Source organism: Uloborus diversus, chromosome 9, assembly GCF_026930045.1.
Source record: "Uloborus diversus isolate 005 chromosome 9, Udiv.v.3.1, whole genome shotgun sequence".
Taxonomy (NCBI): domain Eukaryota; kingdom Metazoa; phylum Arthropoda; class Arachnida; order Araneae; family Uloboridae; genus Uloborus; species Uloborus diversus.
Window position 1 is genome coordinate 147,123,231 of NC_072739.1, and position 14,820 is coordinate 147,138,050.

The 14,820-nt window shown below is 31.8% G+C and overlaps 1 protein-coding gene across 2 annotated transcripts; it reads right to left on the bottom strand.

Annotated features, from left to right (window-relative positions):
* Positions 1-1,087: 1,087 nt before the first annotated feature.
* Positions 1,088-14,639, bottom strand: LOC129229836 (YY1-associated factor 2-like). Of its 2 annotated transcripts, none has more exons than XM_054864211.1 (4): positions 14,524-14,639; positions 12,432-12,557; positions 6,063-6,203; positions 1,088-3,007 (listed from the first exon to the last, which is right to left on the bottom strand). In XM_054864211.1, the coding sequence occupies exons 1-4, from the start codon at positions 14,547-14,549 to the stop codon at positions 2,782-2,784; spliced, it is 519 nt and encodes a 172-aa protein (XP_054720186.1). In that variant the 5' UTR covers positions 14,550-14,639; the 3' UTR covers positions 1,088-2,781. The 2 variants fall into 2 exon arrangements, with proteins under 2 accessions (XP_054720186.1, XP_054720185.1); XM_054864210.1 differs by lacking the exon at positions 14,524-14,639 and adding an exon at positions 13,955-14,055.
* Between the last annotated feature and the right edge of the window lie 181 nt (positions 14,640-14,820).

Sequence of the window (14,820 nt, forward strand, 5' to 3'; positions counted from 1 at the left end):
ATATTGATCAGCTTTTTTTTCTTCTTTTTAAATTCTTCTCTTGGCTATTCATTTTCCCAGTAAGTGAGAAAAAAAATGCATTATTTCTTTAGTGAGGAAAAGTTAATATTTTTCTATATTCAAGTAAATATTCTGTTATTAATTAAATAGCTTAAAAATCTTAGTGGGATCAAAAAAAAAGTAATTAAATATATGTATATAAGTAGAATTCAATCTTTTTATTAATTTACTAAGCTTAAGTAAACATTCTTTGTTATAGCATTGAAGGAATTGGCTCATTCTGAAAAAAATGTTTTAGCAAACATTTAAAATCTTGTGTTTTGCAATCCCAACATTTGTTTTTTTTTATTTTTAGCCTTATAAATTAGAAGTAATATGGAGAGACATAACTAAAATATTAAAGTGCATTATTTATATTATATTGTCACTATTTCTTGATTAACACTATAATGCTACTTTATTTGCAATTAGGTTTTTGCCGTTTTTTCCATTTTTAAAGGTTTTTGTCCATTTTTGCCATGGTTTTTCCATTGTCCCGGCAAAAATACCTTTTTGCCGGCAAAAAACCCAACCTTGATTGGCAAAGTTTAACTGTCCTTTTCACATGCATACTATTATTAAGTTTTTAATTTAAGGTAAGATGTAAAAATTCCTTGAAAAAGTTATAATTTAAGAACACCAAAAATATTAATTATAATTATAATAGAGTATTTTCATACATTTTTTATGAACCACCATAAGTTTTACTCACACTAAATAAATTTTAATATTTGATAATTCTTGATTATAGAATTGACAAATCAAAAGTGAAACTTCAAATCAAATAACAATAAAAATCATATTTATTTCAGTCAATCAAGTATACAAATAAAAACCTTAATTTGATACTACAATAAAATCTAAAAATTGGATAAAAGTTACATCAGGGCCACTTTATAAGTCTGAATCTGCGTGCATGATGAAAATGATTTTGGATTAAAGTGGGAGGATAAGATTGCTTGAAAATATTACACGTAAAAGAGAAAAATAACATTTTGAAACAAAATATGGAAAATGTGTGGTTTCTAACAATTATACAATTAAAAAAAGAATGACATCAATTCTTATAAGAAAGCTGTAAGACTCATAAAAAATTAGAAAATACTCTAGAATTTTTTTTCTAAGCCTTTAATTCAGATCACATGAAACAAATCTGAATGTATTCTGAATATGAATGCTCAAATGGGAACTGTTGGCATATATGAATAAACATTTAATGACAATTAACTTCTGTGATTAGCATAATTACCAAAAAAAACTGGTTCTGATGCACTAAATTCAAATGCAAATTTCAAACTAATAATTGAAATAAATAATGAACTTGCTTATCAATTTGCAAAAAAAAAAAAATAATAATAATAATAATAATCTATTCAAATTTTAACATGGCATTCAATGTTAAAATAACTTTAAGGATCAATTCGACTGCATTACTTGCACACTATTGTAAATGAATCATAATAAATATACATTGGTGGTTAAACGCTTCGATTTTTCTTCAAACAAAAGAAAACCTATAGTTTAAAAAACTGTTAATATAAAAGCTTATACACTGCATCTTAGTAATGATTCAAACAAAAAACAATGCTGTTGTGGGCAGGTAAACGGCAGTATCTGCAGAAATGAGTTTGAAATATTGAGTCTTGAATTCAATGTTAATAAAGAAATGTTGGAATTGCAATGCTTTTTTCAGCACAAACCAAATAAGAAAGCTTGTGCAGTCAAGCAAACATACAGTAGATGACAAAAATGCAAAAAAAGTGAAAATTTGCAGTTAGTGCCCTTTCCCTGCCCATGGCAGAATGAACCTATATATTAAAACGATGAATTAAAAGTTAATGTTTCAATAAACCATTTACTGTTTTACACATAATACTTTTACCTTTGAGAAGAAGTGATCTTTTCCCCCATTAAAATATAGAGCAATTACAAAAAAATGATGACAACTTTTTCCCTCCAATGCTGGTACAACTGTTGTACCAGCGAAAATTCCCTTTTAGAAACCATGTAAGACCATACCCTTTTAGAAACCATCCCTTTTAAAAACTCAATAAGTAAAGCATCAAGCAACCTCAACACTTTTTTCCTGCTTAGTACAACAGCCACATTAGTGATATTTTTCTATAAAATAATCTGGCTGAAATTAACTACCATAATAAAAGCATAAATATATGCTAATCACCCCCCCCCCTTTTTTTAACAAGTACCTACTGGAGGGGAAAAGTCCACATTATAATTATAATACATATGGTAAGATAGATTCAAAATAATATGTGATTGATAATGAATAGGCCCTGATCTCACTTGCATTAAATTTTGATCAAAATTTATAAAATGTACAAAAGTAAAGGTACTAAGTTGTTCTGATCATGTTTAATTTTTCCCCCCCAATAAACTTGCTAAAACAGTAAATACAGCACAATGATATTTACATTCATTCGTAAAATGGCAGTTTAATATAAAAACAACCAAGTTTTTGTAGTAAAGCCTGAGTAAATTCTATCATACGATAGTCCGATTTCTTTTTCAAAAATCACAGTTTAGTTTTGTTTACCGATGATGAAATGCATTTGATGTAATATTGGCACATCTTCCTGATTATGAGCGACAATGATGCGTTAAAATTCTTGTATAATATTACACTGACGTCTTCAACTTGTATACTACTGCAGAAGCACAGTTCCAGTATATCACAATCACAACGAAAACAATTAACATGAAAACAATAAAGTTACGACAGCATCATCTACGATCAGATAGAACGTCACCATTTTGAGTTTCACTGTGGCTGGCAGAGTCTGATTGACTACTATCAGTGCTGTTGCCACTACTACTAGCAGGGCCATTAGCAGCATTATCTGATGACATCCTCCTCTTAGGTTGAAATTCTGTAATTATCACAGTCACGTTGTTGACAGTAACTGCTTTCTGCTGTGCACTGCTGCGGTCTATGTTTTTCAATCTTGGCCTGGGAAAAACAAAATAATTACTATGTAATGAGGCATCAATAATTTCCAGCAGAATAAAAAGTGGGGGAAAAATAATACTAGGTGATCCAAAAAGAATAGTTGTGTTTCAAGCATGTCTATTTCTTAAGAGTCAAAATGGTACAAAAACGAAAAGAATTTTTCATAGTTAACACTAGAAAGACAAAGGGGGCCCTATGTGATCTCTCTGATCGAATAACATCCAACTGAATGTAGTCGAACTTCCTGACTTTTCATAATATGACCCTATTTGAAGTGCTTATTTAATCATTTTGTTATTAGTTTTATAGCAGTGTTAAACTTGAACCTTCTACCAAGGGCGCCCATAAAGGGGGGTCTCGAGCCCCCCCCCCCTTTGAAATTAGAACTTCCTTGCTTTTAATACTCTTTTCTTTTCAAAAATGTAAAAACATTTCTTCTCCAGCCATTAATAAATAAGTTATTAAAAATGTCAAATTTTAATGACTCTAATCTGTCCTTAAATCAGTTTCCACGGGGAAAATATCCAGCTAAACCACGGGGAAAATATTTGAGCCCCCCCTTGCAACTTTGCATATGGGCACCCATGCCTTCTACCTACAAAGGCTCAGTGGCCCCTGGACTTTACAATTAAACAGAGACATACTTCACTTTCTTTAACTGGCTATGGCATGAAACGATGCTATTCACTCTATATTCACCTTCATTCTCATCTTAAGTCCATTTTTACAGTTGGACAGTATTCCAAATGCAAAATACTGGTGACTACACACCAGCCAAATTGTAGGAGGGTCACTCTTTAAAACAGAAAAAACACTTTACAATTTAGCATTGCTAGAATTATTACGCATTCAGTTTTTATTTAGTTGCTAGAGGACACGACAGACGATGTTCTGTTTCAACTTTGTAAATTGAAAAGTTAAAAAATTTCAATAAACTATCGAGTGTTTGAACCGTTTTGTTGAAAAAATAAGTAAAAAGGAAGTGTTTTAAACTGCTTGGTGTCAGAATGCGTATATTTATTACAATTTGATTTATCTAATGTCCACTGAGCAGTTATTTTATTAACTATTTTTTCTCCCGTACTTGATGGTTTGTTCCTTCAGCCATACTCAAAGGATAAAAAAAGTCCTCAGATATTAAGTGTAAAAAACTAACTACACATCTAGAACAAATGGGAAATCCCACTGCAACATTCGTCTTCAAATTCAACCATCTTTTCCTTTAATAATGTACTGATTAGTTAGATAATCCTTTAAGTATTCTTGACATTGGTGCCAAAACTTAGATGGATTTCAGCCAAGAAACAAATGTTGCTAGGCCGGTACTTTCTGATCATTTAGTTAGGAAAACCTAAAGCACCGATCAGTCACGTGGTTCAACTATGACGACAGAACACACGTTTTGCGTGAAACTTCCAGTACTTTACTTTAAAATATATCTCGGGACCTAAAATCGTTACTTTCAAGAAATGAAGGTTTCTCTCTCTACATTTTATCTATTCTCAACTTACATATCACAATAGGAAATTTCATTACAAAAAGCAGAGCTGGCTTTCTTATTGTCCTTTGGCAACGGGTTAAATATTTATTTCAGTTCTCGCTCAACAATAGGTTAAAATAAATATTAATCATTTGGGAGATATAACCATCCAATGTTTAAATTAATTAACAAAAACGCTTCCGATTCAATCCATTGCGCTTTGAAACCATGCTTGCTACAACTTAATTAAGCACAAAAAATTCGATCAAAATGGGTCTAGCCGTTTAAAAGCCTTATGGTGACAAACGTCCGCACAAAAGATTTTTATATATTAAGATAAGATGTGTAGGAAGGGGGGCAAATGGACCCACTCAGGAAGAAAGTAACAGAGAAATCACTCAAAAATCAGGAAGGGGTCACACTGGCTCCTTCAGCTAGTTTCAGTCTTTCTAGAGTTCAAGCATTCTTAATATGTTCAATGTGTCCTCCTGATGTCCGAACAGTATCACACCAGTATTTAAACTCCTGCTATAAAGGTTGTAGCTTGTCTGCAGAGACAGAAGTTTACATATCCCCACTGGCGTATCCAGGATTTTACTAGGGGGGGGGCTCAATTTTTATATGATATATAGACATGAAATGTGGGGGAAGTGTAATGATCAACCTAATTTTTTGCCAGGTCCCCCCCCTCCAAGTATGCCACTGCATATCCCCAATCAATGTTAAATCTGATAACCTAGGGGGTTAATCATTAAGTGTTAAAAATGTTGACTAACTGAATAATACCAAATGTAACACAAATGATAAACTCCCAGAGACATTTGTTTATTTAAACCAACCAATTGTACCGAATACGGCCCAAACCATGAAACAATATTAGGGTTCAAGGTTCATGGTTGACACTACTTTTTAAATGGTCACAGGCAGAAATATTTTTGCCATCACCTCCAGGTGAGACTGGACCCAAGGACAATGAAAACAATTAATATGGGTTAATAGTTTACATTTTCAAAACTCACAGGTAGAAATTTCTGCATCTCTGCAGATTCTGTCGCCAGCAACCAACCTACCAAAAAATTTTTAATTGGGTTTAGTCATGTTTAGTCATTCAGTTAAACACATAGAAAAACAAAAATGTTGCTCCCCACCCCCCTCCCCGAAAAAATCTGCCAGTGTTGCCTTTAATACATTACTTGTAAGCTTTTTGAGAGCCTGGCAATAATTTTCTTATTTTTTCTTTCTTTTTAACAGTAGAAACAAAAATTCCAAACTTTTAATAATGTCTGTTTTTTCCCAACCCCTATCCAGACCTCTTTTTGATTTTTGATTTTTTTTTTTTTAACTTTATTCAACGGACAACAGAGGTGGAAAATAAATTTTACAAAAATTCCCATACAATTCTACAATAACTTGTTTTTCCTCAAGAAAAAAAATAATAAACAGCCTGGTTTTTTTCTAAGAAAAACAAATATTTTATTACCATTGATGCAGACAGAGCATTATTACAGTGTAAATTCTTTTTTTTAAAAAAAGCAAGACAAACTTCATTTAAAATGAAAGCAAAAACATATTTACCTAATTTTTTTTGCACTTTTGTCGCCAGAAGATTTTTTCTCTTTGTCAGGTCTTGAGCTAGAACTTTTTTGCTTTGGTTGAGACTGAGTATACTGCTGAGCTACTTGCTGTGCAACAAGTTGTGGGTTTATTCGAGGCTTCCTACAATACATGACCAGTTGGTTAAATGAAGTACTACAAAATAGTTTCATTAGCATAAAGATAAATTGTACAAAATACAACTACAAAAATAAGGTTACTTCATGAAGATTTTTTATGCAAAGGGGCAACAAATTCCACATACAGTTACTGTTTCAAACAACTTTTTTTTAGTAACAACCAAATTTGAGCATGTAATTGTAAAAGAATAAGATAAACAGGTTATTTGCTACGATTAGTTTCCATAACTTCTGCTTGTAACTTTCCCAGACTCACAGGATGAAATGTTTTCAGAAAAACAAATTTTTCACGAGAATTGTCAACATAAGTGTTAGATGGAAATAAATATGAAACCATCCTCGAGCTATGCTTTGACTTTGCATATGGCTCTAAAAATTTAACTCAAACCAAAACGTAACGAGCTAAACTACTGTTATAACTTACAAACAATTACTGCAACATTTAATTCCCATGTTACATCATCAACTCAAGGTCTTTAACTCACTTTTAAAACCAATTTTATTTTCTATAATCTTCACAAATTTAATAAAAACACCGATGAAAAAAAAAATTTGCAAGCAATATAAGCTTTAAAGCTCGGAAGCAAAAATATTTCAATTTTCTAGCAGGCCTTGTAAAATGACACGTGTACAGTACACGTCTTCAATTAAACAATATGAAATACAACACGAGTTTTAAATAATGGTATGCATAAAATTATGATTATTTACCAGGTAGAATCACAAAGTAAACAAAAACGATCAAACTTTATAGAAGCAGATACAGTCAAGAACAGTTAAAATGCGCAACCTTTTACTTAATCGGCAAAATTTAGTTTTTATTCTAGTTCTAAAGATCCAAAACCCTGATATTATAAGTATCCATGATTTTCGACCTTTTTTCGCTGAAAATCCTGATTTTCTACAACAAATTTTAACTATGGTCAAAATTCACAACTTTCCAGGTAAAAATTTCCAACTTTGCATAAACTATTAATACTAAATAAAATTACTAAAAATTAGAGTAATGATTCCTTCCACGGGTACAAGTGGACTCAAATAAAAAAGACGGAGAAATTTTCGGAAACTATGAGGAAGCTCGACCCTCCCCCCTTAAAAACTCTTCAAATATGCATACAAAAATCATTGAAATCATAGGGGAGGGAGAACATTCAAAAAGGTTTTTTTTGGGGGGGGGGATAATAATTTCAGTTTTAGAATATGTTGTCAGCCCAAAATTCTCGCAAACGGCAACCCAAAAATTTCGCATCACAAGCATCTCCGATTCTTTTTTAAAGGAATGCATACAATAGTAATTTCAATAGGTACCAGATGCACAGTTGCTATTTTGCCAACGTTTCATATAAAGTCCAGGACACTGGAAAATTGGACAAAATGAAAATCCATGTTTGATATTTGAAGTTATTGATTTGATGCAATATTATCATCCTGTTCAATCAAGTATCAATAAAATAATTATACTTCTTAATTAATTAAAATAGGATAATATTGAAATAAGAAATTCAAAGGCAATTTTTACTACACAGATGCACTCACTCAACTTTAGGTACTTTTAAAACTAGAATTACAGGAGGGGTCATTTTGACCCCAAGCAAACTGTGTTTGCTAACTGCTCCTCTGTATTTTCATAAAAGTATAATCCTTCCTTGCTGTTTAATAATATGAAGCTTTCAAGAATATTGATTTTTTTTAAACCCAAACTAAAGGGTCATACCTAAAAGTGTGGGCAGGTGTCATTTTGACTCTTTTGAGAAAAAAAGAAATGCAAATACATTTACTGACGCTTTAACATAGCAGAACCTAAGAAATGCCACTTAAAATACAGCATTGCAAGAACAAGAAGCATTTATAATGTTTTTGTACATTAAATGAAGCATTAGTCGATAGTTTTTCGAATGCCACTGAAACGGCTCTGGTTATTTTAAGGATTTTTAAACAGTTTTTAAATGCCTCAATATACATCTTTATAATCTCTGCATCCTTTAAATAAACTACATTTGTTCTAAATGGGATTGGTTGGGGTAAGTGGGAAGTTTCTCCTTTTCGAAACCTTATACAAAAGTTTTGAAAAAAAAAACTTATTGTCATATTTTATCTTGAACAATATCAATGAACAAAAGGTCAGAATTATTTTCTAAAATGATGTTTTAAACATTATTAGTTTTAAAATTGATTTTATTTAAAAAAAAAATCAGATGGGTGTCCCACTTACAGCTCCCATTTATTTAAATTTTAACTAAGCATATCTAAAAAAAGAGGTAAGGAGGTTTTACTTGATAAAGTATGTAAATTTTTAGCATGAATTATTTTTTTGTAAATGCATCTATTTACCAGGGGTGTTTGTGAGTTCATCAAAAAATACCTGAAAGTTTCAAAGCGAGAACGGGGGGGGGGGGGGGGGGGGGGGGGTAATCTTTGGCCCCAATTACTTAAGTGCACCTTTGCCAAAGTATTATATAGTTCTGAGTCAAAATATTGTGTGTACATTTGATTAAGTTTTTAATGGGTTACAAAATTACTTTTGGGGTGGTGTTATACTAATTAATTATCATGACATTTGTCTATCTTAAGGGATAGGTGTCCATCTTACGGCTCTTGCAGGTATATTTGATGAGTATTATATAATTTCAAAAAAATTGCGAAGGTAGGGAAATAAAAGCATAACCAAAAAAAAAACATAATTCCGGTATTTTCGGACATAAAAATACCGGAAATACGCCCCAAAATACTGGAAATTCGGTAAAATACCGGAACACAATCAACCCTGATTTACGAGACATTTACTGTCTTTTAAATCTGTACGACAGCAAAATTTTTAAAGAAAAAACAAAACAATTACATAGGTGAAGTTTATTAGCCTATACGTACACAGCGTTAGAAATTACTGCTGGTCCACAGGTCCCAGACCATTGAAACCTGCCTCGGACCACCATAAAAAAATAAACAGTGGTCCGTAGTAGGATGACTGAAAAAAAAAAACAACTTTCAAAAATTGAAAGTCTCACCCTCTGAAACGTTTCCTATGGTGGACATTAAACCGCTGGTAAAATTTTATAACTCTACGAAAATATTTAGAGGACCTCCAAGAGCGTGGAATTTTCCCAAAATGTCCCAGATTTAGCAAAATATCACTAAAACAAAGGTTTACATCCCACCAGGGGTGCAGGAAATGTTTTTACTGCCAACATTTCCCCCAATCTGCAAGAAATTTTCCCAAAAATTTTACAATATGTTTTATGTTTCAGAAAACAATTCATTCCTATTATTACAAATATAGATAATTTTGAAAAAAAAAATGCATCTTTAAAACCAATAGAATGAACTGGTAGCTTGCAGAACTAGATATCTAAAAAGTAAATTAAGTGAATACATGTGTTTTAATTTAAATCTCCTATCTAATATTTATTATTAAATAGTTAATAAAAATATAAAGAGTGGTGATGCAAAAGAAAATGCATTCGAAAGACACTTGCGAAAAAATCGGAAAATTTAAAAAAAATCAAAACTGAAAAATTTCCCCAAAAAGTTCAAATTTTCCTCGATTGTAGATTGCCAGATCGGACATATTTTGTACCCGTGCATCCCACTAGCACCCCCTACATAATTTAAAAATGTAACCATTTATATACATACTACCTTAATTGCAATCTATTTAAGAAAAGGCACCTTCAATTTTAACTAAGCCATATCACTGTAAACTAATAGAGTCATTTTTTTCCTCTTTGGATTCTATGCTGGTGACATCAACTGCTGGTGATAAAAAAAGGGCGATACAGAACTGATTCAAATTACTGAATAACATCTATCAGTACTAGGAAAAATGATTATTTATGGCTCATTTAATCTGGAAATTAGGAAAAAATTTCATTTTAGCAGGGGTCTGGACACATGGAACAGTTTAGCGGAAAAGGTTGTAATGAGTAAGGAGGTAGATAGCTTTATGAGGACCATTGATCTTCATTGGGGACTAATTAGCTGACTAGGACCAGCCCAGCTGGGCCCAGAACCTGTTGCTGGTCATCACATTTGTATTTGAATATCCAAATAAGAAAAATACAGGTGCACCTCTACCATCAGGAAGAGATGTAATGCAAAACTTCATTTATTTTCATCTTACCAAGAAGCGCTTAATCAAAGGCAGCACTGTTCTAGTATATGATCGAATTTTGGGAAAAATCCAGACTGCCAAGATGGCAAGAACAACATCTGTCAAGGAAGGGCAAGGATTTATACAAAAAACAAGCAAACTTAATAAAGCATTGAAACAGAAACAATCCAAGCGATCAGGTGAATCAAAAACCTGGATCTATTGTTGATATAAACCATGCCAACTGAAAACAACTCATAAAAAATTATGAGGATAGGCAGTTCCACAAATTGCAACTAAATTCAAGGGAGGGATGTATTGGTGCTTTAGATAAATGATTAACTCTCAGTAAAAAAAGAACAACAGAACAATCAGAAAAACTTGCTAAGCCATTGAGTCATCCACATCAGTTCATGTGCCAGCTCCTACATCAGAAGCATCCTTTTGAAATGATTACAGAGAACTTTTGAATCTTTGTCGTGATGGTTGGAATGAATGTTAAAACTTCATTCAAAAACCAGGGGATTGCCATATGGCATATTGGATGGGTAGAGTAACTTATTTCTTAAAAATAGAACTTTTTTAATTGGATACTCAAATGCAAATACAAATGTGATGACAAGCAACAGGCTCTGGGCCCAGCTAGGCTGGTCCGTCAGTATATTAGTCCCCAATGAAGATCAAAGGCCTTCTTAAAGCATCTACCCTCTTACTCATAACAGCCTCTATCGCTAAATTGTTCCTAATGTCCACAACCCTACTAAAGGGAAAAATTTTCCTAATTTACAGATTATATAAATGAGTCACACATAATCATTTTTCCTAGTCTGATAGCTATTATTCAGGATTTCAATCAGAGCTATGTAACCTTTTTTTCTTATCACCAGCAGACTCCAAAAAAGAAAAAAACGGCTGTACTAGTTTACAGTGATATGGTTAACAGTTAAAATAGTTGGTGCCTTTTCTTAAATAAATTGATTGCAACTACGGTATTGGTATATGTATAAAAAATTATGTAGGGGGCGCTAGTGGACGTAAACCCTTGTTTTAGTGAAATTTTGCTAAATTTCGGACATTTTGGCAAAATTCAACGCTTTTGGGGGACCTCTAAATATTTTTGTAGTGGTTTAATGTCCACCATAGGGAACTTTTTAGAGGATGAGCCTTTCAATTTTTGAAAGTTGGTTTTTTTTGGGACACCCTAGTCCGTAGGACCACCAAACCGCTGGCTATTTTTGATCACAATCTCTTAGAAAAAATTCAAAAGCCTTAGCCTAGCCAATGTTTAGCTATTTGTTAGTCAAACAATTTGTTGACTTCTTTTTTTTTTCAAAGGTTTTATATAATTTTAAAACACACGTTTACATTTTACTTAATATTTATCGCACTTGGAGAGAAAAATAACGTCCTGAAAGTAAGTAAAAATGGTCAAATTAAATTCAAATTTTGGTAGCTTATTTTAAGGGTTGTTTAATGGAACTGGTTTTCAGACTGTCTACTTGACTGTTTGAGAGTACAGATTTTCATATTTATTGCCAAACATTGCCAAACAAAAATTTTAAATTTTGAAACATTCAAGTATATCAAAAAATCCCCATCAATAGAAAAATGTTTCATTTGTTGCTTATCTGTTTTGCATTGTTATTTAATATTGTGTTTACCATTTTGAACTTTATTTGTAGTACAGTAATTTTGAAAAGTTAGGCGTTTTATTTAATGTTTAATCAATGAGCTAAACAGGAAACAGTTATATTCAAAATAACTTAATATATGTAATTATCATAAAGTGTAAATAATTTTTGGTAAAAACATATTTCGTGTTTAATTTAAAGCGGACCAGTGATGTTGTTTGAGGACCAGTAGATATTAATATGGACTGGTCCAAAAGACCAGTAGGATTTTTTACCAATTTCTAACGTTGTTACATATCTTACTTTTTACATATAAATGTGTTTTGAATAAAGGTAATGCAGTTGATTAAGGTTAATTTCGGTAAATTAGCTAAAACTACAAGGCGAAACAGAAATTGGAAACACCAACACTGCCGACTGTATGGTCAGCCTATCTGGGAAATTACTAATAATATCCACTTAAAAACTATTGTAACTTCTAACAAAACATTACCTGGTAGAAGTTCCTTTTCGTACATCACACATCAAGCACTTAAATGCTTCAGCAGAATTTCTGTAAGTGCAAACGCTGCAATCCCAATAATTTTCTTCAGCACCTTTTGAAGATCGCTTAGTACGCCTAAACAAAGTTAAAAAAAAGTTTACATTATAACTAAATCAAAACACTCACATGATCATAATTAATTCAGGTCCAGATCTGCAGCGTGGGGGTGGGGGCATCCTTAAAGGGCCCCAACAAATTAAAACTTGTAAATACATACTGTTGGCCTCTGGGGAGAAACCCTAGAGATTTTTCTGCAGTGGGCCCAAAATTTATATAATCCGAGCCTGAATGAATCCAAAACATTACTCAGAAATACAAGGTACAGTCCTGTGAGGGTGGGGCGTTTACACGTTCCCTGAAACATAGCTAAGATTTCAACTTAAAATGTTACTGGTTTTCTTTTTACCTTGATTTCAAAATTTACATTTGAAATTTAAATTAATATTGTACATGCATATTGTGCTATGAGAATGGAAATCAGTTTAGGAGGCCAAAATTTTAGGGTTTTTCGTGATTTTTTTTAACAAGGAAGGTAAATCAGTTTGTTGAAACTTAGCAGATATTTTATTCAGGTTTTGAAGTATACTTTGTTATTTTTTCAAGTCATTTCCAGCAGAAATAGTGGAGTTAGAAGCTGCTGTCGCCATTGGAGTTCATTGCTGGTGGGCTACTGAGGTCAATTTTTATTTAGAGTCATAAAAATATATATATATATTTTTTGTAACATATTTCCTAAGAATATGAATCTAATTGATAAAAAAAGAAAATTGCATGTTTCTGAGGTGTTGGATCACAATGACATGTTTTGACCATTTTTTTGCATTAAAAAAACATTTTAAATAATATCATCCCAGAGTTAGGTTCATATAGATTGTAATTGAATAAAGAATATTTACAAATCTTCAAAATGATTGTTACACATTCTAATTTACAGAGGTAGATATCTTCTTCCAGGGAACTCATAACTTTGAAAATTGCTACAATATTCAACTTAGTTAAAACAGGTGCTTAAAAAAAAAAAGCTGCATATTCACTATTCCTATCTGATTTTTTGTACATTCTTCTTGGTAGGAAAATACCTTTTCAGAATATGACAATGTAGGTGAAAGTAAAAGACATCTTTAAAAATAAGTTTATTTCCTTTACAAACATTAAAAACTGTTTACTTAATTTATTGTTGCTACATTTTTTGTGGTATTCAATTTAGAACCTGTTACATTATAAATTAATAATTTAACTAGACAGAAATAATATATTTCCATGAATTCCTCCTCTTCCTGAATAATTACAAACGAAGCAAATTATTGAGGTGCACTTGTAAAAAAAGCTAAATTTTTAACTAATGTCTCTTTGAATAAAAGCACTTGCGTCTGATTTGTTTATACAGGATTTTTGTCTTTTAACAAACAAAAGATAGAAGGAAAAAAAATTTCCAAAGATAATTATATATATATCTTATGACAAATAACAACCTAAAATTTGGAGTGGACCTTTTTTTTTTTTGGATGAAAAGCAAAGAGCTAGCAAAAAGTTTTATTGACATAATAGAGCTTAAAATCAACAAATCAATTTCATGCATAATTCCGAATGAATTTTATTTCCTAAATAACGCAATTACAAAGGAAAGTCAACACTTTTTAACATAATGAAATTTTTCAAGAATATTTTCCAGTTATTTATAGAAATAGCAAATTAAAAGTTGTCTTGTGGTTTAAAGTGGTTGTATTCATACCGTAAGAAATATAAAGGTAACAATAAACTTGAAAGATTATTACGTAAAAGTTTACTCAACTATGTGTCGTAGTGTAATGACTGATCAAAGATTTCGAAAATGTAGCAAGTTACATACGATAATTTAGAAATTCCAGACATACATTCAAAAAATTTCACAACTAAAGCACCTAAATCAATAAATTTAAAATCATACACAAAGGGACATAGAAATATAATTTTGTGTTTTGTTTGAGGAAAAAAAGCAAATTAAAGTCAACGAAAAGTTTTGAAAAGACTTCAACATCAGAGGAGGAAAATATTGCTTTACCGGTTGAGATTTTTTTTCGCATCCATTACATTAAAAATTACGACGCTTTGCGTGCCAGAGATGATTGCCTTATTTGAACGTTTACAAACAACGATCAAATATATAGAAAAGATGGCGATGACTAGTCACGTGACGTCAAACGCATGCGCATATTTGAGTTCATTTGTACTTCAGTTCCGTAACAATTACGGATAATGTAGTACCGTAGTACGGACCATGAATTACGGATCTACCAAAGTGAAACCAATATGGACTCACTTGAGTCCGAAACTTGTTTAGTAAAGGCAAAGTCGATTC